Source organism: Callospermophilus lateralis, chromosome 10 (assembly GCF_048772815.1).
Source record: "Callospermophilus lateralis isolate mCalLat2 chromosome 10, mCalLat2.hap1, whole genome shotgun sequence".
In the NCBI taxonomy this organism is placed as follows: Eukaryota; Metazoa; Chordata; class Mammalia; order Rodentia; family Sciuridae; genus Callospermophilus; species Callospermophilus lateralis.
Window position 1 is genome coordinate 93,850,441 of NC_135314.1, and position 26,764 is coordinate 93,877,204.

Here is a 26,764-nt window from a genome sequence, read left to right on the forward strand (position 1 = left end):
AGTGGAGCACTTTATAAAAGATAAGCACTTCCTCCTAGTCGCCAGCAAGAGAGAGGACTGCCATTTGCATTCTTGTGAATATTTAATGGCCTTCTGTCTTCATTTGTTTTTGTTTCCTTCTTTTAAAAAAATGGATTCTCCTATCTAGCAATGCGCTGTGTGGCGTTGTCTGTTTCTATTATGGAGGTCAACCTCGCTCTTTCCAGTTTATTCCTTAAGGGAGTCCATTATTTCATTAGGCTTTTCTTGCAAGGTCTCTCCATAGATGGTACCAGGTTGACACCGGCACAGATTTATTCAATGGATCAGAGAAAGGAAATCCCACCTCCCCTCCAGTTCTCCCATTCGGTCCTTCACACGCACAGAGTTGAGGGTCCTCAGAGCACAATCCTTGCCCAACCCTTCTATCCATGCATTTTTTTCATTTATCAAACATAGAGCACAGCAATTATTCTCGCGATGCAAAGATGACCCAGACAGATCCTGACACTGCTGAGAATTTCCAGTATGGGAGAAGTAGAAATATGGGCTGAAGGACTGAATAGTCAGGTGCATAATATCCATCCTCTCGTCACTATTTCTAGTCCATGGTGTGGCCTATCCTGATTCATCCTGGCATTACCCCAAGCACAGTAGATTACTTTTATTTCTATGCAAACTATTTCTAAAACTTGGCTTAAAATTTTTTGGGGGAAAAAAATACCAGTAATTCAGTACTTCAAAAACACGGAATACCGATTTTAAAAATATGGGGAAAAAATTCAAAAACATGGATTAAAATGAAAAATCATTTTGACGGAGGCAGAAATAGAAAGTAGTCCATATAGAAGTGCCTCTCACATTTGAATACTGAAGTACATACTCCCCAGTTTGTTCAGGCCTGAAATAAATATGGCTTTCTGGGAAACTTGGGAAAGCTGTGGGGATCCACAGGACACCACAGGAGGGTGACAGAGAGCATAGAATGGGCCCTTCCTGCTCTGGGTTAGGTGGGCAGGATGTCCAAGGTTCCACCCAGGTCTCCAGGGACGAAGTACTGAGCTTTCAGTGGAGTGCCTTGGAAAGGCAGAGTCAGTCGTGAGCTTAATTATTTATGGCTGGATGGTTTCTTGGAACCTTCAGCAAGAACATGTGTGCCCAGCTCATGAATCATGGCTAAAGTCCACCATTAATTTCAACCACATGTGGACTTACTGCCATCTCTTGTGGGTGTGTTATCTCTTTACTGATTGACCTGCCCCTATGCATCTCTGGCACAGAGTTAATCTTGGAGGAAAAAGGGCCTTTCCAGAGGGAGTTATATGTGCTTCTAGGTGTGAACTTAGATCCAAATTTTCAAGTCCTTGGGTTGATGGCAAAAATACATACATCCTGTTCCAGTTCATTGGAAACCAAAGTTCAAAGTGATTCAGAAATTACCTGTTAAAAAATGTGCCTAATCAGTATTCACTTTCCCATGTAAGAATGTTGCTCGTGGTGCACCCTCCTCACCCCTCCCTCCCTCTGCTTTTCTCCAGTCTGTGTTTTTTGTCCACCTGAACTATCTTTTCTCTAGAGTGATTTTTCTCCTCATTCTTTAAAGCCCCACTTTGGTTTCTTCATTCCAATAGTCCTTCCAGCAAGGGTCCCCAGGGAGAGCTTTCTCTTCCCTAATTCCTTTTGGTCTTCTGTGTAATGTTATGTATAAACTGTGCAGATGCTTTTATATGCTAACTACCATATGTTACCTCAGTTCTGTGTTGATGGTGACGATGCCTTTGACCCCCATTGTACCTAATATAGTGCTAGACCTATTTTGTGATTGGTTGAAATCTATGCTGACCGATGGATGGGGCCTTTTATTTTTTAATTCCAGCATTTCAGAAAAATATATATTTGGTTTTTTGGGGATTGTCATTTTATCTGCGGATTCATCTCTTTTGTTTGACAGGTCAAAAAAATTCCAGTCATTTATTGAGAGCTGCTTGGTAAAGAATCACAGCCAGCGACCGGCAACAGAACAGCTGATGAAGCACCCGTTTATACGAGACCAGCCGAATGAGCGACAGGTCCGCATCCAGCTCAAGGACCATATTGATAGAACCAAGAAGAAGCGCGGAGAAAAAGGTTAGATGCACATTTGCATTTGAGCAAGAGAAACAAAAGATGGAGTGTGAACCGTGGGCTCTTGGTGGATTCAGAGGTGACTAGAGATTTCAGATGCGTTGCTCTCTTAGTGCTGGGGACCACCATTGAGATCGAAGTCTTAGGACATCAGTGGAGTGAAATCTACTGCTGAAGTAGAATCTTCCATTAAAAAAATAGATCTGTGTGAAACATCACCTCTTCCAGGCACTGAGCAAACTTGTGTTGCGTGATACTATGAAAGCACTTTAAAATGACAAGTGATTTTCTTAATTCAAATGAATATTCATGCTCAGAAGACTAAAAATCTACAGAAGACAGACAACCTGAAAAAAAACCAAAATTCATCCAGTTGACATTTTTCTGTACTGACAGTCTTCAGCATTTAAGCTTCTGTGCTCTGAGGCTCATTTCTGATTCAGTTATTTAGAAGTCTGAAAGAATTTTCTCAGAGCTGCAGTGATATCAAAGATCATTAGGTTGCCAGACTTGCTATATGGAACATCAGAGTTTGAGCTGAAGGTCATTTGAGGCACTTCTTTATTTCATAGATGCAAAAACTCCTCTCTCATACCACGCAGTGTTTTCAGTGCCTCTTTGAAAAGGACATGTGTCCCAACGGGGAGCTCTAGTAGTTCACCCTCATTGTTTGAAAGCTTGCCCCTCCTTCACTTGACCCTGACCAAGTGAAGGATCACGTGACCTGGGGCAGGTTTTATGGCCAGATGAGCATAGTTTAGGGAGATAGGGAAGGTTGGGGTGTGGAAGACAGAGATGGAGAAGATAGTAGCAAAGACTTGCTGGATGGAGAACAGGAAGGACAGTGGGCAGGGAGAGGACAGCAGGAGGCAGTGTGGGCTGGAGGGGTGAGGGTGGAGCTTAGAGCAGAAGACCAGAGGCTCACGGGGTGGGGAGGCACTGGTGATGTGCTCTTCCTTGCTTCCCTCTTCTCCACCCCCTCCTCTTTTTTTTCAGTTCAGAGGGATCCCTGGAGGGTGGCAGACAGGTAGGACAGAAGTTTCCCTCCTTTATTTCCATTTTTCTCCTTTTTTGCCTCTATAATTAGCAACCTCGATGCAGCTAGGTGTGTGAGCTGAGGCTTAGGGAAGGGGCAGCAATAGATGGATGGAGAGGGAAGATCAGCAGAGGACCAAGGTTGGAGGAAAAATCCTCAGAGAAGGTTCTGGAGAAGCCCCCCTTCTACAGCCAGCCTCAGGGACTCAAAGGAAAGTATGTGACCAGGAGTGGGAAGTCATGAGGCTGAGACAAAAAGGAAGCCCATCTCCAGCCATGAGTGGGGGGATAGGGATACGATGTCAGTGAGGCTCCAAGAAACAGGGAGACCAGACCAAGCTGGAGGAACTAGGCCCGAGGAGAAACCCATAGGGCAGTATCGAGAAGTTCCAAAACTGACATTTCAGCTGCTCTTTTTCCGTCGTGGTCTTGGGGGCCACTCCCTGAAGTCAAAACTTAAAAGTGAATGTTTTAGGGCAACATATCAAACATCTAACATTAAATTCCAACTTCTCTAAAAGGGAAATTTGATTATACTGTGGGTATACAGACTAGGTGAAATGTTCAGTCTGTTTTGAGAATCAAATTCTGTGTTCCAGTTCCAGCCCTGCCTCTTATGAGTTATGTGAATTTTATCCCAGTTTTCTCATCTTCAAAATAGGATTGGGGGTATAAAAATAATAATAATACCTAATGCCCGGCCTTGTTGCAAAGTTGAAATAATGTGTGTAAAATAGTTACACCATTTCTGACACATAGGTGCATTCGGTAGCTATTTATTAGCTATTCTTATTTAGGCAATTCTTTATGTGCCTAATTTTTCAGTGCTCTTCAGGGACACCTTCTAGAAATCATGATCTGTGAATAAGACTGGAAACCCAGAACCCATCATGCGATGAAGATAGATCTACTTTTAATGTGTTTATTCTGTAGAGTGGCAGTAGGTCTATTCAAGAGTTACGTTGCAATTTAAGGAATTTCATCCTGTTTAGGTTTAGGGTCCCAGAGTTACAGTTCCAGCCTCATCTTTGTCTGCTCTACAAGGAAGGGCATTTGATCAACTGAAATCTCCTTCCATTTGCTGATGATCAAATCACTTAATTTGCTCCCCCTCATAACTTTTTCCCTCCTAGTAGCTTTCTCTGTGACCAGCTTCTGGTAGAATCAAGCAATTTTAATTTGCATTGCTTTATGATTTATTTAATCTGATACTTTTCCTTAAGGTATGTTGACATGTACTAATTTAACCCAGAAGTACAAAAGCAATCAAACCAAATTCTGGTGAGGTATTAAAATTGAGAAGCCTGACAAATGAAGCTTTTACCTTAGAGAGTGGAATTACACAATTAGGAATAATTGTGCTCTTCTTTCCCTTGCTGCAATTTACTTTATTAGATAAAATGTCTTCATTTTACTTTGAACTCTATGTTTATCCATTTTGGAAAAGTTTGAAGTATTAAACTTTTGATATGGCGTATTAAGACACTTTATGCAGGGTTTTACATTTAGGTGAGAAAAAACCTGTAAAATATAAAAAGTAGCCTGAAAACTTCATACTTAACCTAAAGGTATGAAGCTAATTTGTGCTTTTAAAAAAATACAGTTGAACTCATCACACATGAGTTTTTTCACTATCTCTTTGCTGCCTGCATGGTGTCAAAATTGTAACCTGTTTTACCCTGTGAATGCTGCCTCCTAGTGGTAACAAAACCAAATTGCCATTTTAATTCCCTTGTAGGGGTGCCAAAATGTCTTTGAAGTTGTAATTACAAACTCAGATCTAGGAGGAGATAACAGTAATGTTCCATCGTTAAAGCCTCCTCATCACCCACAGATATATCTCCAGCATGATTATATAAGGATTAGTGAGCTATTTCACTATTCTGTCCTCTCTCCCTCCATCTACTTCTCCCACACCTGGATGCCTAGCTACGCACAACTCATGGTTTCTTGCACATGTAATACCGTTAGCCTTGTTCATGTGGATACGCATCTTGGAATGCCTTTTCCTGCCACTTACAGCTTCCAGCTGCTGGAGAAGGGCCACTGACCTTCCAAGGCCCAGCTCATTCCCACCTCAGTACTTCACTGTTCCTTTCCTCCTTTCTGAGCTGTGGAACGAGCTGCTCTTTTCTTTCATTTTTTCATTGCTCTTTTTATGTTCTTCTGTTTAGCATATAACATGTTGGAAAGAAGCTCTAGTTTTAAGGTTGAACAAGTACTGGATTGAACTCTAAATCCACCTCCCAGCCTGACATTTTATTATAAGGTGATGACACTGGCCACAGCATTTCACCTTTTGTAATATGAGTAGCTTCAGTTGGAAAATAGGCTTTATGTTAGAGGATTATTATGAGAAATAAACGTGAGTCTGCAGGTAAAGTAACTAACACTAGTTGTTTGCATGGGAGACATTCAACCGCCATGACACACGACTAAACGGGTCAAGGTCACTCCAGGAGAACTGGGCTGGCATGAAATAATGACACACAGATAGAGAAATACCTTTGTCTTTGGGTTCTGTGATGGCCCCTCTGACCCAGCTTCCACCAAGGAAGCAAGGTAGGCAAGAAAAAGAGGGAGCACACCTCGAACCTGGGTTTTATTAATGGCGGGGGCGGGAGAGACTAATCCATGGAACATTCTATCCAAAAAAGGGCAGAAGGGTAGGATTATAATAAAACAGGTGCGCGTAATTCAACCCCATTGGGTAACGCCCACTCCTGGAGCTGTGCCTTTCTTATCTGAGCGGAGGTAAAGTCCAGTTGCATTGCAGTGTGCAATACCAGTCCAGTACCTCTTTACTCAGGACTTAAAGGTGTGTGCATAGCTTCTGAAGGGGGCGGCCCCTGACAGTTGACAAATATTCATTCCCTTTCTTCGTGGTCATGGTAGTTCTGATTATTGATTTGTCTTGCCTGTTACATTCTGGTATCTTCTGGAGCACAGACTCAATCTTATTCATGTTAACTTGCTCACTGTCAATCAAAACACATTCTAACTACATGTTAATCGTACCAGTTGTCAAAAGTTTCTTTCTGGTATTTATCAAGATATCTAAAGGCAATTTGTGAGGCCATGTAAGTCATAACAAAATATCACTTTCAAAATGGCTGATGCCACAATAAATCATTTAGTGATAAGTTAATAGTGGGCCAAAAAGTTTGATATGGTGACTCTACAATAGAGGTTACACAGAAGTTATTTTTCAGTTCCTTAGTTTCTTTTTCATGTGAATGTTAGTCACTGGGGACCCCTATTTAAGGTCAGCTGGGACAGTCTTAATGGCAGTTAATGCCAGGTACCTAAATCCAGTTGATGGGAACTGCTATATGACAAGTCAGGAGGCCTAGAGGACACCCCAGACCCATATTAGCCACAACTCTGTGGGCCTCAATTTACTAATACAGTCACACGTCACTTGATGACAAGATGTGTTCTGAGAGTTGTCATTAAACGATGTTGTCATTCAGCGAATATCATCCAGTATACTTATATAGACCAAGTGACATAGGTCAGTCACTGGACATGTTCTCTTGATGTAGTCAAGAGATGCAACAAACACAGGAGATGTCTGAGGCTACTGCCAGCATTACACAGCATATATTTTTTTTTGTTTTGGGTTTTTTGTTTGTTTTTTGCATTACTGGGGATCAAATGGTAGACAAGTGCTCTGCCATTGAGCTACACCCCCAACCTGGCATACTGCTTTATGGGAATTTTTTTTTTAAACAAGTGGCAGGAGAATACTCTAAAATAATGATAAAAAGCATAATAGGGTGAATACTTTTATATGACTGGCAGGGCAGTGGGCTTGTTGGCACCAGCATCACCACCAACAGAGGCATGCTTGGGCTGTGAAGTTAGGGCAGCTCCCCTGTCACTGGGTAGTATGATATTTTCAGTTTCATTATAATCTTAAAGGACATGATGTGAGTTATGACTGGACATGAATAGGGGTGGAGGGTTCACTCGGCTGTCACCGTCCTGTGCACTGATGCACTGTGAATCTCTCTTTAGATGAGACAGAGTATGAGTACAGCGGCAGTGAGGAGGAAGAGGAGGAGAACGATTCGGGAGAACCCAGGTATGAACGCAGAAGCCAGGCCTTCTGATTTCCACATTCTGAATTGTGTTTGTGAACATTCACTTTCCTTTTGATTTATAGGTTCATTTTTAGGAATCCACCAAGGTGGTCTTATTTAATTTATTGCCTACAAACATAGCTCATTAATTTGGGGAAGTTTCCTTAGGCAGACTCTGAAGAAAATGTGGAAATCAGCATATTCTTTATCTTGTCCCCCAAGATTTATGGTCTCTATTCAAGATCTTGTTTCCTCACATATGCATCATGTAAAGTGGGTATTTATCTGGGTAATGCAGAACAAAAAGTACTTAAAACCGGGACTTTTGGGAGACCTAAGTGATATTATCAGACTTGAGTTATTCAGCTCATTACCTTATACTTTTGAGAAGGCCGCTGTCCTTGTCATATGCCTCGGCAAGCTCACTGCAGCCTAATCCAAGAGGAAATGATTTCCAAGAAATCAAATTACACTCTGGAGGTGAGCCCCGAGTGGAAGCTTCCATGCCAGTCTCATTGTCACACGTCAGGCCTGGAGTCAAGTGCTGCTTCACCTTCGCTGTCGTCATCCCTACGTTGTGCATTCCACTTGACTTTGCTTCCAACTTTCTTCCAGTCTGTGTTTATAAATAATTAAGACTCGGGTGCTGGCACTGCCAGGATTTCTCTTTCGTAAGAGAACTCAACTGGCAGCAGCTCAGCGAGGCAAGAGCCATGCATACCAGAGGGCTATGTGCTATAAATTCGAAGTAAGCTCTATTGGCCCACACAGAGGGCCACCAGATATAGGGGTCTCCAAACTGTAGCCATCCAAGGAGTGGATGCATTCAAAGGACCAATTCTTATATTGTTGACACCAAGCCTCCTGACCAGGAGCAGGGCTGTTGCAACTGGAATGAGCTGGATGTCTGTGTTCTCTTGAGCTAGCTCAGACCTGCGGACCAGGAGCCTTGCTAAAAGGGCGAGACTGAACACACAGGGCCATCAGTTTTTCTCTCTTCACCTGCCACAGGATTTCTCAAGGTCCAACACGGAAGGAGACTTGTTTCCTTCCATCTGATACATAGCATGTCGGCCACCCCCACTTTAGCTACATAAAAATGAGGACTCTCAAGCAGTGACGTGGAAAACGAACATTCCTCTAAGGCAAAGGTCCAAATGCCCTGCTTTCTGAGAAATGCTATGCTATTTTTTGAAAGCTTACCCAGATGGTCATATCAACCCTCTGACCATTCTCTGAAGAACTGAGAAACCCGTCTCCCCAGCACTTGCTAAGCCGTGCTTTAGGAGGCACTTAGTGATCCAACCAGCAATCATTTTAACATGTCATTATTTCGTACCCTGTGGAAGATGGTGTGCCAAGTCCTGTTTTTATGGATGCATCTAATTAATCTTCATGAAATCCTAAGAAATAGAAAAGGCAATGGTTATCTCATTTTAGAAATGAAGCGAGAGCTCAAGGGTGGCAATCGGGTCACACGCGGAGTTAATAATTGAGTCACTAATGCAGCTCAGGTCTCCTGACATTGATTCAACATTGATTAATATTAATGGGGCATCCTCCCGTACACGTGAGGTGAGGTTCCCAAGCCCCATCCCCTCTGCACAGAGCAAGTGGCCTGTGCACAAAAAGCACTATCATTTAGGGGTTTGTCTTAGAGTTTTACACAAAGGCAGTAAGTTTTCGAGGAGGCTTGTTAATGGACTGTGGGATTGTCTGCAGAATATCATAAACAAAGCCTTTTTATGACATTTATGGCAGGATCTCACACAGCATGCTAACAACTCTCCTAAACCAAACCTTGATCCTCTTGTTAGCTGCCACCAAAACTGCATTCCTCATTGCAGTGCGCCTCACCACCACCACCAGCTGCCGAGACAAAACCTGCAAGTCATCCCTCTACACATCAGGCTTGTCCGGGGTCTCCATAACTCTATCCCCAAACACTCTTCCAGCCTCCGTCCCTACTGCTCCTGTCCTGGTTGGAGCCCCTATGCAGAACCATTGCAGGAGTAGACCTGCTGTTAGCTTCACAGACTGTGATCCACGCTGCAGCCATACAGGCCTGCTCCCGGGACTCCTCTCCTCAAAGCCCTTCCATGCGTGGCTCAGTGGTCCACACGCTTTTGCACAGTCTGCTTCTCTACCTCCTCAAGCCACAATCCTCTCGCTTCCTCAGTTCTGGGAGAACGGGCTGGTGTTCAGTTCCAGGGAAAGGCCACACCTGTCCTAAACTGGGCTCTAAACTTGCTTTTGTTCTACTTGGGACACTCTTTCCCTTCATTGTGATTCCTGCTGTTTCCATAGAGCCTATTACAGTAGTGCCTGTCACATAGCAGGTGCTAGTAAATATGTTTAATGAGTTTATTTCAGGTGGAAGCTTCCAGAAAGATTTAAAGGGCTAAGTGTGAAAAAACAAAAGCCATTTTCCACCTTTTTGCTAGGCTGTGATGCAGAACCAGGGAGGCTAGAACTGTTAGCTGCTCCCTTGCAGTTAGATTGGGGTAGAGCAGACCCAGACTACCAGCAAACCAGCCAAATGCATGAGTTCATCCTCTTGCTCTCTCTGCTGTGTGCACGTGCAAACACACGCAAACCACCTTCTTTTGGATGAGGAAACTTTTGCTGAAACAGAATCTAGGAGTCAGTGATCTGGGTTGCGACTCCAGCTGCATACTCTGCCGACAGAACCAAGTCTCTTAACTATGATTCCCTGGATCGAGCTCCAAACTCCTTAGACTTTAGCAAACTTGAGTTCCATCCTGGCTCTGTGTTGACATGGCCTCCAGCCTTTTCCTTCCCTGATTGAGCCTTCACAGGAGCAGCTTGACCTCTGCCTCCTGGGGTTTGGTGTGAGCAGCAGGGTAGTGGTATGAGTGAGGGTGATCTGTGCTTGTCCAAGTGAGTGGTTCCACTGTCTGCTCCAGAAGGTTCACTTTTCTTTGCTTTATCTTCTCATAACGTGGAGACAGCCAGCCTGGGGCTCAGGGCTTGCACACTCGCTAGTCTTAAACAAATCTCTGCTGCAGGACTGTGGTGTTGACAGTCCTGGAGGAATGTGGCATCCCTCTGGGGATAGAGATGGCGTATATATGCACCCAGTCCCATTGCAAGAAGGCTAAACATGCGTCTCCTTCCCAGACTTCCATTTTGGAGGTAGATGATTGAACTATTGGAGAAACTAGGAGCCTGTGCTCTGGCCCTGCTGCCCTCCCCCAGGACCCACAGTAGCCATGGCCCCTGCCCCATGCAGAATCCTGATGACTCTTTCCTGCCCACAGCTCCATTCTGAACCTGCCAGGGGAGTCTACACTGCGACGGGACTTCCTGAGACTCCAACTGGCCAACAAGGAGCGTTCAGAGGCCTTGCGGCGACAGCAGCTGGAACAGCAGCAGCGGGAGAACGAGGAGCACAAGCGGCAGCTCCTGGCAGAGCGCCAGAAGCGTATTGAGGAGCAGAAGGAGCAGCGCCGGCGGCTGGAGGAGGTGAGCATGCTCCAGGCCACCCTGCACCCTCTCCCAGCCGTGGCCACTCCCCAGGCATCCACAGAGAGCCCAGATCCCACTCTCGAGGCTGGGGCCACTGCCTGGTTGCTGCACACACACCTTGACTGCAAAGGGGGATGAGGCCTGAGTGCTCTCAGACCCAGAAGACGGATGGTGTGGTCACTGTAGACATGTGGGTGAAGGCCTCCACCCATTCAAGTCTTGCTCAGTATCACCTTCTTGGTGAGGCCTTCCTTGACCACCTTACTTAAATTGCACCTCTCTCCCTGTGGCATGTTCTGTTCCCATCCCTGTTTACCTCACTCTGACCACCTTCAGACACACTCTGTGTAAGTCTCTACCTTCCTGCTAGAATGTAGGCTCCACAGACTTGATCTCTTATTCCCTCATTCCCTAATGTGCCTATAGAGCCGTGCCCAGCGCACAGTAGGTGCCTCATGAATATTTATGGAATGGATGAGTTATATAAGTATGATCAAGAGGTGGGATACAGGTGTTAACTAAACCAGAGAGAATAAGCAAATAAGTGAGATGCCAAGTGTGGAAAAGCAGAGCCTGCCTATTGGTTCTCCTGTTTACCCTGGGAACAGCATTTCGTGAGTCCTTCCCCACACCCTCCTTCAGGGCCTGTTCTTTAGCTGGTAGGCAAGGCCACCTTCAGCAGCAAATGCTACTGTCAGCTGCATGGGAAACCACACTGCCGGCCACAGTCTCTTGCATGGCAGGTCCCCAGCGAGGCTCTGAACCTTGTGGTCACACAGACCTTTATTCAGGCCTCCTTCCCAGAAGCTTTCCCACATCTCCAAGACCTCCATCCTCTCCAAGATAAATCAAAACCTCTGGACAGTTATGAAACTGAGAGTGCTAAGCTACTGGGGAAATTGGGCGGCAAATGAAAGGTTCACTAACTGCACAGTAATTGGGTAGTAATTTCACAGGTCTCCCAAACACTAGCTTCCTCCTCATTAATAGGTTCAAAATGGTCTACTTGTTTTATCAGGTGGCCACTGTAGAGTTAGAGGGTGGTGAATTGCAGACACCAAGAGCAGATTGCTTTTTAAATGGTACATCAAGGTCCGGCCTCCCTTGTTTAAATCAGCGAGGGCCTCAGTTCTACTTTGCAGTAAATCTCATCAACCTCATTATGTCCCTGGAATATTAGTTGCAGACCAGCAACAATAATACCCAACAGCTGCAATTATTGAGTGATTTCTGTGTGCCAGTTATCAGGCAGGATGCTTTGCTTATATCCCATATCTCATATCATTTTGCACATGTTCATTATCTGTGTATAAAGTTCGTATAGTTCTCATTTAACAAAGAGGAAACTGAGATTCAGGGAGGGGAAGTAACTGGTACCATATCACAGGGCTGGGAAGTGAAAGCAAGGATTTACACCCTGTGGTCCCTGGTCCCAGTGTAGGCCTTTTAAGTGTAGATGTGTAATCAGAGCCTTGAACTGTGATCCTTAAAACTGGACCTTGAGGCTTTGGCAAGGAGCCAGTTTCTTTGCAATAGGCAAATAAAGCCCTTTGCAATCTAAGTTTATATTGTTGGTGTAAAGAATGCTAGCACATGTCGTGTTTGAAGTGCATCTGTTATCTGGTGTTCCAAGATTTATGATGCCAAAGACAGAGAGGCACTGTGGTGCTGTGGGACAGAAACCTCCCAAGGAGCAGGTGGGAGCAGGGTGAAGTGAGACGTGGGCATGAGGCAGGTCTCAGAGGTGACGTGGATGGTACAGAAATGGGAGGCATCTGCATGACCTCTGGTTACCTGCCAGGCATAAGTGGAAATTCTCAGGCACTCGCAGATATCCTCAGGTTTTGTCTTTCAGCCCTCCCAGGCCATTTGTGATTTCTTGTCCTGCCCCCCCAGCCTGGGGCCACACCATTTCCTTCAATCTCTCAGGCCACTCAAGGACCAAGGCCTCTGCTGTTTAGACAAGGCCTCCTCCTTCAGACTTAGGACCAAACCCTGCCTTTCCTGCTGCTTTCCTGGTGGGGCTCCTTCCCTTCAAGTGTATTTCCCAGGCCCCACTGACTAGAGCAGCTCAGCCCAGAATCCTTGTCCTTTGATTCTCCTGTCTGGCTACTTCGCACATTAGTTTCAGGCTGTAGGACCTTTTCATGCAACCCTAGAAAGTTCTCCCAATCATCCCTTAAAGCATGTAAGATTCTCAAGGATGCACTCAGGCATGCACTTATACATATTCCCGTCTTTTTCCTTTTTAATTGTAAAACACACTCTTGGACTTATATCCACTCGATGGCTGCAGTCTCTTTTCAGAGAGCACATTGTTTCGTTCTGTTTTTATTTTTTAGATTTTCTTCCCCTCACACATGATGTGATTTGTTTTGCGCTTCATATGTTTATTTATTGAGTTACTAGAATAGTCATTTCTAATGATTATGAAGCGCTGACCACGTGACAGGCACTCGGGTCCGTATGTTACATGAATTGTCTCATTTAATCCTCAGGATAATCCCCAGTCTAAAGATAATGCGGCTGAGTCTTAGAGAGGTTAATAACTTGCTAAAGGTCACCCAGCTCGAGAAGAAACCAGGTTTCAAGTCCAGGGGATTGGACTGCAGAGTCTAAGCACCAAGTCACTGCCTGTGTCCTGCCTCTGCAGTGACAAACTGTCTTTGGTGCTTTCCATGTTCTTTACCAGGCCTATACTTCTGTGGTCTTTTTTGTTGGTTTGTTTAATTTCAGTACTGAGGCTTGAACCCAGGGCCTCACACATACTAGAAAGCACTGTCCCGCTGCTATCCCCCAGCCCTTTTTATTTGTTATTTTGAGCCATGGTCTTGCTAAGTTGCCCAGGCTGGCCTTGAACTTGTGATCCTCCTCCCCCCTCCTCCTCCCAAATAGCTGGGATTACAGGGCTGTGCTACCATGCCTGTGATCTTCTACCTTGGACGTTTAGGGATTTTTGAGCAAGACCAAAGAAGCTATGCCCAGCAGGTACTCAGCTCTGAGCTGTGAGACCTCCTTTGTGCCTCTTCTTTTGTGGCATTTAATGGAGATTCTATCATGAATGCAATCAGAACTCAGCTCGGTGAGGCCCAGGCATCCAAAAGGACACCAAAATGTGGCTTGCATAGGAGGAGTCTTCACACTTGAGGACGTGACCCTCTGCTCCATGTGACAATGAGAATGAACCTTGGCTTCTCACTAGAAACAGGAATGCTTATGGACACAGGCATCAGCCTATGCTAGCGTCATCTTTCTGTCCTTTATCTTGGCCTAGAGCTCAGTAGAGCAGAATGAGAAACACTCAGATGAGCATAAATTCTGAACCCCTAACGATGGTACTGTCTTCCACCAGGGACAGACCCTTCTCCTACACCCTACTTTTGCTGGATCCTATCAACGACTGCCATCCCAGCCAGGCTGAGCACTCTGTGTGTCCTGAGCAGGAACTTGGCTCACAAGGGCACATAGAAAGAGCTAAAGTCCATGGTTCATCTTGAGAATTTAGCTTTCTTGGGGTCAGATGGACTTTTTTAGGCATCCTGAGAGAGAGAGAGAGAGAGAGAGAGAGAGAGAGAGAGAGAGAGAGATTACAGGTTCCAAATAAAGGCCACAGCCATCCCCTTTGGTCACACGGGACTGTGTAGGAGGCCCTGCATGTCCTTTTCTATTTATGGGTAATCATGTGGATCTGAGTAGGTTAGTAATCAGTACCTGTATATTATTAGAAGGACAGTGACTCTTCACTGAATAGTGTCATTTATCAGCTTTATGAAAAGCACATGACTTCAATTAGAAAGTGCAGACCATACTCAGGTGTTGGCCAGTGATAAATTATAATTAATAACTTAAGTTCCGGGACTTGATTCAACTCAGCTAAGGTGAACAAGTTCATCAGTAGTGAGAAAAGACATAGATAACCTCTTCAACTTCCACTCAGTTCAGCAAGAATTTCCATTGCTTAACTTAGATTTACAACTTCTTTCATTGTATCACATTATATCACAGAGTTAGTGTGTGAGAATGGGGGCTCCGGTAACCGGCACCCATCATCCCAATTGCTCAGGAGGCAGAGGCAGAAGAATTGGAAGTTCAAGGCCAGCATGAGCAACTTCATGAGATCCTGTCTCAAAATATAAAAAGGACTGAGGATGCAGCTCAGTGCTATGGCACTTGCCAACAGGTGTAAGCCCTCTGGGTTCAGTCCCCAGTACTTGGGTTGGAATAGGGTGCTGAAGATATTACACCTCCTACTCTGGTTATCTCAGACTAATTTATGACAGATTCGTGGTGATTTTTTGATGCTGCTTAAGAATGCTGAGCCAGGCGCAGTGGCACATGCCTATAATCCTAATGGCTCCTGAGGCTGAAGCAAGTGGATGGCAAGTTCAAAGCCAACCTCAGTGACTTAGTGAGGCCCTAAGCAACTTAGTGAGACCCTGACTCAAAATAAAATAGAAAAAGTGCTGGGGATTGGCTTGTGGTTAAGTGCCCTGGTGTTCAATCCCTGGTACCAAAAAAATAAAAGAATTTTTATAGGATAATAGTGTTTTTATATTTTGTTTCAACTGTCTGAGAGCATTCTGTACCTTCATTTTAGGGGGATATCTTGAAGTTACAGGAAGGACCAAATTGACCTGAGGAGTACCAGCCTGCTTCACAATTTTATTTTTCAGAGAATTGAGTTGTTTTTCAAGCCATCAAGGTCTCATCTAGTGCCCTTCAAGACCTTGATAACATTGTCCAGTTGCAAAAGCAGCAGGTTTTTAGCTAAAAACTACTCTGCTGTTTGGTTCCATCACCTAAAAAAAAAAAAAAAAAAAAAAAAAACATTTAAAAGAAATACCACTAGTATCTTATTAGCCATTAACAGTGGAGCATGAATTTACAAAATAGTGCCTTGCAGCCTAAAAACATGAATTACCAATAAGTCTTGGTAACATTTAACTGTGAGTGAATAGAGGCTTTCAAGGACATTGGGCTCATTTGTTTTTTATAAGTATAAGGTGGAATTGAAACCTTTCTTCTATGCCTGCAGGCAGTCCTCCAGTAAATATTTAGTAAGCCCCTCTGCTGGGCAGGCACCATACCGGACACTTGGAATACAGACTGCCCTTATGAAGACCAGATTGGTGAGGAAGATAGGCAGTTAGTCCCAGAGCAGTCAGTTATTGTCTTTATGGTGACCACAGTGGCAGAGAAGGCCTGCTAAGAGAGGACAGCACAGGGACAATGAGTGGAGCCTGGCTTGCAGGTCAGATGGCCAGAGTCCCACTAAGGAATCTGAGCACAGACTGGGAAGATGTGAGGCAAGGAAACCCAGGCACAGCCCTGCAGGCCAGCTCAGTTTTTTTTTTGTTTTTCTTTTTTTTTTTTTTTTTTTTGGTACTGGGGATTGAACCCAGGCATGCTTTAACCACTGAGCCATAAACCCAGCCCTTTTATAAATACCTTTATTTTATTTGTTTATTTTTTTGTGGTGCTGGGGATCAAACCCAGTACCTCAAACATGCTAGGCAAGTGCTCTACCACTGAGCCATAACCCCACACCCAAGCCCTTTTATTATTATTATTATTATTATTATTATTATTATTATTATTATTGTCTTATTCTGAAACAGGTTCTTACTGAGTTGCTAAGGCTGGCTTTGAACTTGGGATCTTCCTATCTCAGCCTTCTGAGTCCCTGAGATTACAGGTATATGCCACCAAACCCAGCCCAACTCAGATACTTTTGAATTTCATTTTAAAAAGAGTGGGAAACCATTCAATCAATGGAATACAGTCGCTTCTACCTGTGGAAAGTGAAACCTTGGCTACTGCAAGGAAAGCAATGGGAAGGGAGTGAGCATGGGTGGGGAGATGAGTTAGTCCAGAGGGGGGTGCTGCTCTGCGCGGCTGGTGGTAGAGTGGGGACTGAGGCAGCTCTGGCCTGTGGAACATGCAGGACGTGATGATCGATTAATCCTCAGATGAAGGAGAGCGAGTAGTGGCAGAAGGTTTCCCCATGTTGGACTGGGCCATGTGGGTGGGAGAAGAAGAGAAAGACCCGTTCAGACGTAATGAGACTGAGACAGTATGAGCTTGCCCGTGGTGATGCCCAGGATGCAGTTGGTTTAGGGAGATACAACCACCCAAGAAGGACTGGGATGAAAGCAGGGGAAGAGTTGGTTGATGGTAATACAGGTATACATTGAGAAGTGGACAGAATCTGGGCCTAAGCTCTGGAACTCAGAGGGAGAAAAGCCAGTAAAGAAAACTGATAAGGAAGTGGAAGGCACACCAGGAGAGTTCCGTGCTGTTGAAGCAAAGAAAATTGAGGTTTCAGCATGAGGGTGAGTTGAAGGGGCCAGCTCTGCAGAATGCCACCCAAAATAAGACAGCAGCACCCTTTGGTTTCAGTGACAATGACGAAATTTAACATGTAGTTTCTGTGTAGTGCTCTCTAGAAAATGCTGTGATTTCCTCTCTGTGGGAAGGGGAGCAGCCTCTCAGGCAGTGAAAGTTGTCAGTTTGAACCTGAGGGCACTGTGTGCTCCCAGCATGGCCTGGCCACCCTCTTCCATCCCCACTTCCTGTGCCAAGCTTATGTCTACCACCAAAGCCATCCTGAGGATTATCCAGGAAAATGGAAAGAACTCTATCCACTGCCAAGAGCTGGACGGATTATTTTAGTCAGCTTTTTCACTGCTGTGACTAAAGGCTCTGACCAGAACAACTGTAGAGGGAGGAAAAGTTTATTTGAGGGCTCACAGTTTCAAAGATCTAAGTCTAGAGAAGGTTGGCTCCATTCCTCAGGGCTCAGGGTGAGGCTGAACGTCATGGCAGAAGAGTGTGGCAAAGGGAAACAGCTCACATCATGGTCATCATAAAGCAGAGAGAGACTCCAGCTCCGGATACAAAATACATACCCCATAGCCACGCCCCCAGTTAGCCACTTCCTCCAACCACCTGCCTCTTATTACCACTCAGTTAATCTGATCAGGAATTAATTCACTGATGGGTTAAGAGTCTCACAATCCAATCATTTCTTCTCTGAAAATTCTTGCATTCTCACACATGAACTTTTGGGGAACATCTCACATCCAACCCATAACACGGATCTTATTTTTAAAGGATGTGTCTAATTCAGCCCAAAAGTTGCTAAGGACATTTGGAGACCTTTGGTGGCTAGGTGTTCATCTGTTTGTCATCAGCTTTTGCTCATGTTTAGCATTTGCTTTGCTCTTGGGGTAACCGGATGGTCTCACAGAAGCTATCCAGCTGGAGGCCAGACCCAGAAAAGTCACCAGAGTAAATAGGTGTTTAACAGAAATTAAGTAATTTCTCCCAGATGCTCTGAGACAGCACCCCTGACCACCAATCCCACCAAAAAGTAGAAGAGCAGAGGGAAGCTACACATCTGTTGAAGAGTCACCATGCAGGACACATGTTGAAGCTCTAAAATTTCTTGGACAACAGGGTGTGGATTAAAATATGTTGGAAGGAAAGTAGGATTTTGGTTATGAGCAGCAGTGCTAGACCCCAAGACTGCCAAGGACCAGTCCCAGCTTTCTTCCTTAGATGTGGGATTCTGGGTACATCCATTCACATTCCTGTGCCTCAGTTTCCTCATTTGGAAACCTGGGAATGACAATAACATTTGCTTTATGGGGCCAAGAGGAAGCATAACTGAGGTTGTTCATAGAAAGCCTCAGAACCTCAGCATACATACTGAAGTTGCTATAGTTACTGACATGGGTACCTTAGACTGAAATCAAGAGGAATGAGTTTTCAAAGTTTGAGCTCCTGTATGTGCTGAAATGCAGAATTCTTGAATTCATTAAAAGACATTTACCAATAGGTAAGCATCTTTTCATATTTTAGGAAGAATATTGTTACAATACTAAGAGGAATTCAGTTATGTCATTAAGAGAAAAAAATATCTAATAGTTTTTAAATGGCTAGCTGGTAGGTTAGTGCAGAAGTAAAGTTCATCAGCACTGTAGGCCAGGAGGCCAAACTTTAATCCTAGCTATGTGGTCTTGGGAAAACTTCTCAACCTTGCTGCATCTCACCTTCCTTACACATACATACAGTACAGTACAGTGATATTTAGTTTGCAGGAATATATATATATATATAAATAAAATATTTGATACTGGGGATTGAACCCAGGGGCATTTTACCACTGAGCCACATCCCCAGGCCTTTTTTGCATTTTATTTAGGGTCTCACTGAATTGCTTAGGGCCTCACTAAGTTGCTGAAGCTGGTTTTGAACTCATGGTCCTCCTGCCTCAGCCTCCCAAGCCACTGGGATTACAGGTGTGCGCCATTGTGCCCAGCTCCAGGATAATTTTGAGAAGCAAATAAACCATATGCATAGTAACCTGGCCCAATGCCAGACACAAGAAATGGATTGATTTTGCTAGCTGAATATTTTGTTATTTTGGAAACAATAATTGCAAAGTATTGATAGTTTTTATCTTAACAATTCTCGGTGTAGACAGCATTTTTCTATTCCTCACTTTCCTTAATGCCCTAACATACCTTCCCTGGTTACTGTAAAACCCGGACTTTTCCATCTTTTTTTGAGGGACTGAGAGCCGCCCTTCCTTTGTGTCTTGCTCATCTGTCTGCTGCCGTTCGTTTTACCAGCAGCTCCATCCTTGCCTGTGGGTGCACCTTGCTTATTAGCGGGGCCAGCTGCCACCTTGGGAAGTCAGCTCTTCCCAGGAAAGCCCAGAGGACTTTTCCCTGGAGATACTCTGCCTCTTAATGGATGGTCTCTCTAGTGCTTCTTGCCGTCATTTCCAACATGTGTAATTATGACCCCTTTATTGCCACCAAATGGCTACACTAAGTCTCATCTCCTACCAGCATCTAAACAAACCCCGAAAGAAGATAAGAGATCTTATGCTGTCTGAATAGTAAGTTTTGCACTAGGGATACAGCACCTCCAGAGTGATCCTTTCACCAGGAAGGTGGGCACCGGGCAATCCAGTCAGAGATTACCTGGGTTTAAATCCTAGCTCTGCCACTTACTGCCTTTGTCATTTTGAGCCAGGCATAACTTCTTTATGTCTAAGTTTGCCCATTTATAAAATAGGCTAGTAATAACAGATAGTGAGTTAATATATACAGAGCATTTAGGATAGTACCTGGCACCTAGTAAATACCTAAGTAAGTTCAAAAAGAGTGTAGTGCATGAAGGGAAGAATCTTTACTTCCCATTACTAGCCTGGTTGTTCCTATTCTACATCTTCTCTTTCCAGGTACAAGGGTTCCCAGTTGCATGCCGTCTGAGCATGCTCAGTGGGCAAAGCAGGAAATAGGAAAATCAGTGTAGCTTTTCACCCGTGCTGCTTTTCCACCTGTTGGACACACATGAGGCCCTCAGCCAGAAGAAAGCACTGTAAGGATAATTCCACTTCAGAACCTGGAGTGTTAATTCATTGGCACTGCTGAGAAGTGGCCTTTATGTCACTTAATCATTAACTCTAGGCATCCCAGTATGTCCTGTGAGCTGCGGCTGGCTGGTCAGGGGCAGAGTGGCCTTTTGTTCCTAGACGTTATTAGCATCAGCACAAGTCAGATGGCTTCCTTGCTGGGCTTTTGCTCTGTTATTTCAGTAGCTGAACAGAAATTAGGAAACCACTGGGAGCCAGGCTGGCAAAGTGGATGCTCATTGTCTGGGACGGGGCCTGCCCACAGCTTCTGACAGTCGTCACAGTCACATGAATGTCTGAATCACACTCGTGCTTCAGGAAGGCGTGCTGTCTGAGTGGACATAAGGAACCCTGCTTCCCAGCAGATCCCAGAGGGGCTTTTTGTCCTCACTTGCCTGCCCTGCAACAGGAGGTGTGGCCTTGTCTGCTTGTCCTGGGATCCCACCAAACTGAGGAAGTTGGGATGAGATTCCTACGCCATAGTTTAAAATGCTACTAAGATTTGAAGTCCTTGTGCCCAGACTTCTTCCTATATTTTTAAGGAATGAGAAAGCATTTTATACTCAAAGCATTTCAGACTGGTCCCCTAGAGTAAGACAGCTGCTGCCCTCCCCCCATCTCCAGGATGCCTCCCGTGGATGTAGGGTGTGCTTCCAGTGCCCACTGGTCACCACACACCTGCCTTCCATGGCCCAGAGTCTTCATGGAGCCTGTTTTATTAGATCTAGTCTATGTTTCTGGTGTTCCACCGTTTTCCTTCTTATTTCTAACCACAGAACTATGACAACAAAATAGTTTCACTCAAAGTATTATTTCACATGACATTTAAATTGAATTGTTTTCATCTCAACTCTTATTTTCAGGGAGCAGTTTTATAGAATCATAGAGCCTATGAAACATAAGGGACTTCAAAAGTAATCTGAACCAATTCTTCTCTGAAAGCAAGAATCCCTTTGAGACACAGTATTCTTCAAACAGGGTCATTTAACCTGTTTGGCATATCTTGCCTTACACATCCATGGACTTGATGTGGCACCTCCTATTTTTGAACAACTCTTCTAATATTAGAAAATGTATCTTGTTATTGATTGAAGCCCTTGTGATAGCTCTGCATTGATGCCAATTATGCCAAATAAACTAAAATGCTTTCCACATCATTCTTTGAAATGTTTTAGGGTAATAATCCTATTCTTCTCCAAACATCAACCCATTTCTTTCTAAATATGATGTAATTTAACATCTTCGGTATCATCTCAGGTGTTCTGGAGTGGCCCTCTGTTTAATAAACTGGCTTTATAATATACTTAATAACACTCAGCGTGCATCATAACACTCTGTGCATCTGAGGCTCTGCAATAGTCAGCTGTCCTGTTTCTGTGGCAAAATACCTGAGAAAAACAACTTAAAGGTTTATTTTGGCTCACAGTTTTAGAGTTTTCTATCCATTGTTATCTGGCTCCACTCTTAGGGGCCTATGGTGAGGCAGAACATCATGGCCTATGGTGGAGCAAAGCTACTTACCTAATGATTGCCAAGAAGCAGAGAGAGAAAGAGAGAAAAAGGCTGAGATCCTTCAAGGTTATGCCCCTGATGACCTGCAACAAGGCCCTATCTCCTTGAGTTTCCACCACCTCCCAAAAGCTGGGGACCAAGCCTTCAACCCATGAGCCTTTGGGAGGACATTCTAGATCCAAGCTATAACAGGGGCTCATTCGAAGGCTTTGGAATCATGACAGAAGGAATTTGAGGTTTTCGACTGCACCTGACTTGTGCACTTTCCTGCAGAGCCATCAGTACCAGGTATGACCATCGTGCTTTTTTTGTCCCTCTCTGTGATGCCCAGGAAAACCCAAGTAGCTGTTCTCCTTGGGGAAACAGGCTCAGAGATGCTAAGGAGCTTGTGACTAATCACGTGGACTAGCATCCATAGAAAAGACAGGACAGAATTCTTCATTAAGACTGCCCGAGGCTCAGGCGGCTAACACCTTTGTCTCTCTTTCTTGGTGCACAGAGACCGACTTGTGCATGTGTGTGGGCTGTGGGGCGGCCTGTGCATCAAAAGTTGCCCTGGGAGTGCAAAGAAAAGGCTTCGTTTAGGCAGCTAATTAAAGTAGATACAGAGAGAAAGGAATGACATCTATCTAGCCTGTCTAGCTTTACTAGTGTTCTCTGGTTGTTTCTGTGAAGACATGAGAGGGTACAGTGAAATCAGAGAGAGAAAATGGTCACTTGAAAAAGCAAAAAAAACATCCTTCACTTTGCATATGCAGATGCCTCAACCTACTTCTTGCAAATCCATGGTGGCTGGACAGCCAAAGCCAGACACAGAGAACATCCTGGCTTAGCCCTTACCAACTGTGTGACCTGGGCAACATGCTGGCCTGAGTGTGCTTTGATTTCCCTTTCTGTCAAATGGGAGTGATGACATAGTAGTATCTGTCCCAAAGCGCTGTGGTGGGAATTAAATGTGTTAATAGGAATAAGGGCTCAGAACCATAGGAAGCTTCATAGGAAGCTCTGTCTGTTTGTTCTTGCTGACAATGATGATTATTATCTTATTATTATCTTTATTTATTTCATTTACTATGTTGCTGTGTAATGAATTCAGAGGATGACTGCTTTATCATTCTCATGCCTTACTAAAATAGATGATTTGGAATCCCAGTTTTGGTTGCAAGGAATCACGCCCTTGCCCTGCTGTGGTCGGTTTGCCATGGTCTTTCCAAAGCTGCAACTTCAGCAACTGGTGAATGGACAAATGAAGTGCCCAGAAGTTTGAATACCTCATGTCACACATACAGCTCCTGTGCAACTTGTATGAACTCTTCCTGTTTAAAGCGAGGAGCATGTGTGATGTGCAGTCCATTCAAAAGACCACACTGGGTCCATTCATTCCTAGTGCCTTTGAACAGAGCCCCTGTGTTCAGGGGATGGTTTGAGGTACTTCCCAAGGAGCCCGACGTGATGCTGCACAGGCTGCTTTCCTGTCCTCTGGAGGCCAAGCCAGGTCTTCCACACTCACAGTAGGGTCCCTTTTTCACCATTTCCAGGAGGTGTCACCCAAGCTGAAAAACAAGAGAAGCTCCCAAGGGCAACTCAGAATTCTGCTTTTTCTCACTTCTTATTCTGAATTCCTAGTAGAATTTTGCTTTGTGAGGTAGCACATCCTTGCTCAGGCTCTTGGAATAAACACAAGGTTACCTGATGTGACCCCCTCATGGAAAGTGTGGGTGGAGGTGACTTATTCAAGGACATAAAACATTCCCTCATTTATTAAGCAAATATTTGGAGAGCACACTGCTATGTGGTCTTCAGTGTTCACCTTAGTGGCTGTGCAGGACCAGAATCTAGTCTTGTTTCTGATCACACATTCTTCCCCTCACTATCACCTTCTGCCCTCCTGGAATGACATGTGACACTGCAGCTATCAGATGTTCATTCTCAAATGTAGATGTTTCCTCGCAGTCCAGATATCAGAAATGCGGTGTGTGTAAAAGACAGTCCCAGGGCAAAGGTTTCTTTTTCTTCTATTTGTTTATGTCTTTTTTTATGACTTTTCATCATTCTGTGTTTTAGTCGGCTTTTTGATCGCTGCAACCAAGAGATCTGACAAGAACAATTAGAGGAGGAAAAAATTATTTGGGACTCATGGTTTCAGAGGTCTCAGTCCACAGACAGCTGACTTCATCTGTCAGGGTCTGAGATGAGGCAGATCATCATGGCAGAAGTGTGAGGCAGAGCAAAGCAGCTGGGAACATGGCACCAGGAAGTGGAGAGAGATACCCTCAACAAGGACAAAATATATACCCCAAGGTTACCCAAGTACCCACCTTCTCCAGCCACACTCTATCTGCCTTCAATTGCCACTGAGTTAATCCCTGTCAGGGGATTAATACACTGATTAGGTTAAGGCTATAGCCCAATCATTTCACCTCTAAACTCTCCTGCATTTCCTCACATATGAGCTTTTGGGGCTCACCTCATATCTAAACCATAACATCCTGAAAAGAGGACTTAAGGTAGCCTACAGAATTTACTCCAGCCACTGTGCACAAAATACACGAGGAAAGAAAGTAGAAAGGAACATAAAGTAGGAAAGAAAATAAAATGAAAGCAGGAGCAGGGTGGGCTCACAGCATGCCTGCATGACATGGTGTCCAGCGCAGTTGCCTGCGGTGGCCCCAGTCCAACTCTTGAGAGACTTAGCACCAGAGAAAAGAGGCAAACTCAAGCAGCCCGGAGTTGGGAGTTATGCTGTCCATCAGAGAAGAGCAAACCAGTCACTCGGGGCGGTTTTCTGGGGCCACTGAAAGCCTGCACACTTGTCCAGGAGTGGTTGGGTGGATTCTGCTTTGAAGGCTCGGGATAATATTCCTGCCATAAACACAGTGAGTACTCATATTCAGCTATTCCAATGACATTGTAAAATGCCATTTTATGGCACTACAGTTCATCAAAATCACTCTTCCAAGAACTAGAGCCCCCTGGTGCAGGCGCACACCTTTCTGCTAATCTAAAGTGATCCAAGAAGGGCATTACAAAAGGAAAGGAGGACCATTTCGCAGCCTTGGTGATGAACATCCATGAGGGCGATTTCTTACAACCAGGCCTTTGATAAGAATGTTAGTACTTAAGGGTTGAGGCGGTATTCTCTGGCAAGAATTTAAAGAGCAAAAATGGTGCAGGGTCAACTTGGGATAAATGTGTTACTTTTGGAAGTCCCCTGAGCAGGGAGACAGGATTAATATTTCCTCATTACAATTATACAATTAACTAACCTGTTCACTTGATAGTACAGACCACGCCTCCACCTGGAGGTATCCCAAGGGAAACATCCATGGGAGAAATCATAATTTCCCCCAAAAAAGTCATTCTTGGGGGACACTAACTGAAGACAACAGGTGCTAGAAGATCCTACAGACCTACTCCATAGAGTAAGACAACAGCTATTTTAACCTAAAAAAAAAAAAAAAAAAAAAAAATTACAGGATAGATGCTATCAATCATCCCCCAAACAGGAAAACATACTTAGAAATTTATAAGAGCCCACCAAATGGCTAATTTTAAGGGATATCCCTTTTGATAATGAAAATAAACTTCTTGGCCATGGAGAATCTATTAAGAGAAATTGACAAAAGGACCACTATAAATGTTATGCATCATTTGAATATAATCTAAAAATACTGTTTGAGTCTTCCCTGCCCCATTCGTTCCAGCTTAGACTCTTATTCCCTTATTTTATCTTTCTATCTTTCTTTAAGATGACAAATAGGTACCTTGCCAGCACTAGTTATAGGTGACTATCTTTTTAGATAAATATTCTCACATCCTATATGTACTCATCATAAAAGGATGTTCTGGCCAGTAAGGGCTAAGGAAGGGCATAAAAAGGCAAGGACCTGGTCCCAAGCTCTGCAGGCTGTTGTTTATCTAGTGCAGTATTCAATACGGCAAACATCAGTGACGTCAGCCAAGAGTGAGAAATCATGGGAGATAAAACCTGAAATGGAGACACCTTTCAACCTAGATTATGAAGTTGGTAATGATGTGATATAAACTGTAAGTATTGATTGGATGAAAAGTGCCACCAAAAAATGTAAGGGGATACTCACATCCTCTGGGGCCCCAAGTTTCTTAACTCTGTTCAGTTCAACAAACTTTGGTGTATAGCCAAGCCCTGTGTGAGAGGTGGAGGGTTAAGAGAGAATCAAGCATGGGCCTTGTCCCCAAGGAGCTGCTTCAAACAAGAGTCATTGGAGCTCCGTAACAGTGCCTGCTTGGAGCCCTGGTCTTTCTTTGACATGTTTTGATATGTCCCCTCAAAATCCCCATGCCCAGGAGGAGAGAGAGCAAACATCTTTCCAGGAAAGACACCAACATTGAGACACAGCAGCTGGAAATTGGCAAGGTGCCCTTAGAAGACTGAGGAAGTAATTTATTTTTCCAGCTTCGCCACAGGAACTGAAGCCTGGGCATATGCCTCCATGTGTCAGCAGTGGCTGATCGGAGTGAGATCATTCTTAATTATTAGTCACTTTTGAGTGTCTTCCTCTAAAACTGTGGAGTACTTGGGAAGCCAGACCCTCTTGAGTTGTAATCAATACTGTATACACCTTGCCCAGGAACCTGCCTGGCATGTAATTATAAAACAGTATTGATTCCTGGCAGAGGGGTTGAAAATGTACAAATTCTTCACCAAAAAAAAAAAAAGCTAAATCTTCAGAAGGCTTAATTTTTCTCCCTCAAGAAAGAGACAAATGGTTGGAGTTCAAAAAAAAAAACTTGAAATATTAGATAAATTAGGGCTATTTCCTGCCAGGAGCCAGATCTGTACACATAATTATTTTATTCTCTGGGCTGGCACTGATTCACTTCTGTTGAGTGTTGGAAACGTCTCTGTTTTGGGTCTGTAATTCAAATTATTCAGTCGGTTCCTATGATGATGTTTTTCTCCGCGTATCCTCCAGTGTTGTTTTTTCTATAAAACAAATAATTGCTTGTCTGGTACCAATGAGTTCCTGCTTTTCCTGCTCTTCTTTGTCATACCATCTAGTATGCCCCATGGCCAGGAGCTCCGCCCTCTCAAACATGCCCGTCATCACCAAATTCTGCTCATTTTATTTTG

The 26,764-nt window shown here is 44.2% G+C and overlaps 1 protein-coding gene across 8 annotated transcripts in view; it reads left to right on the forward strand.

Annotated features, from left to right (window-relative positions):
- Tnik (TRAF2 and NCK interacting kinase) overlaps window positions 1–26,764 on the forward strand; it is a 374,517-nt gene that overhangs the window by 275,199 nt on the left and 72,554 nt on the right. For all 8 annotated transcript variants that reach the window (XM_076867736.2, XM_076867738.2, XM_076867743.2 and 5 more), the window contains exons 10-12: window positions 1,931–2,106; window positions 7,159–7,225; window positions 10,505–10,709. In XM_076867736.2, coding sequence (XP_076723851.1) covers window positions 1,931–2,106; window positions 7,159–7,225; window positions 10,505–10,709 — 448 coding nt within the window. The remainder of the gene's footprint in view (window positions 1–1,930; window positions 2,107–7,158; window positions 7,226–10,504; window positions 10,710–26,764) is intronic.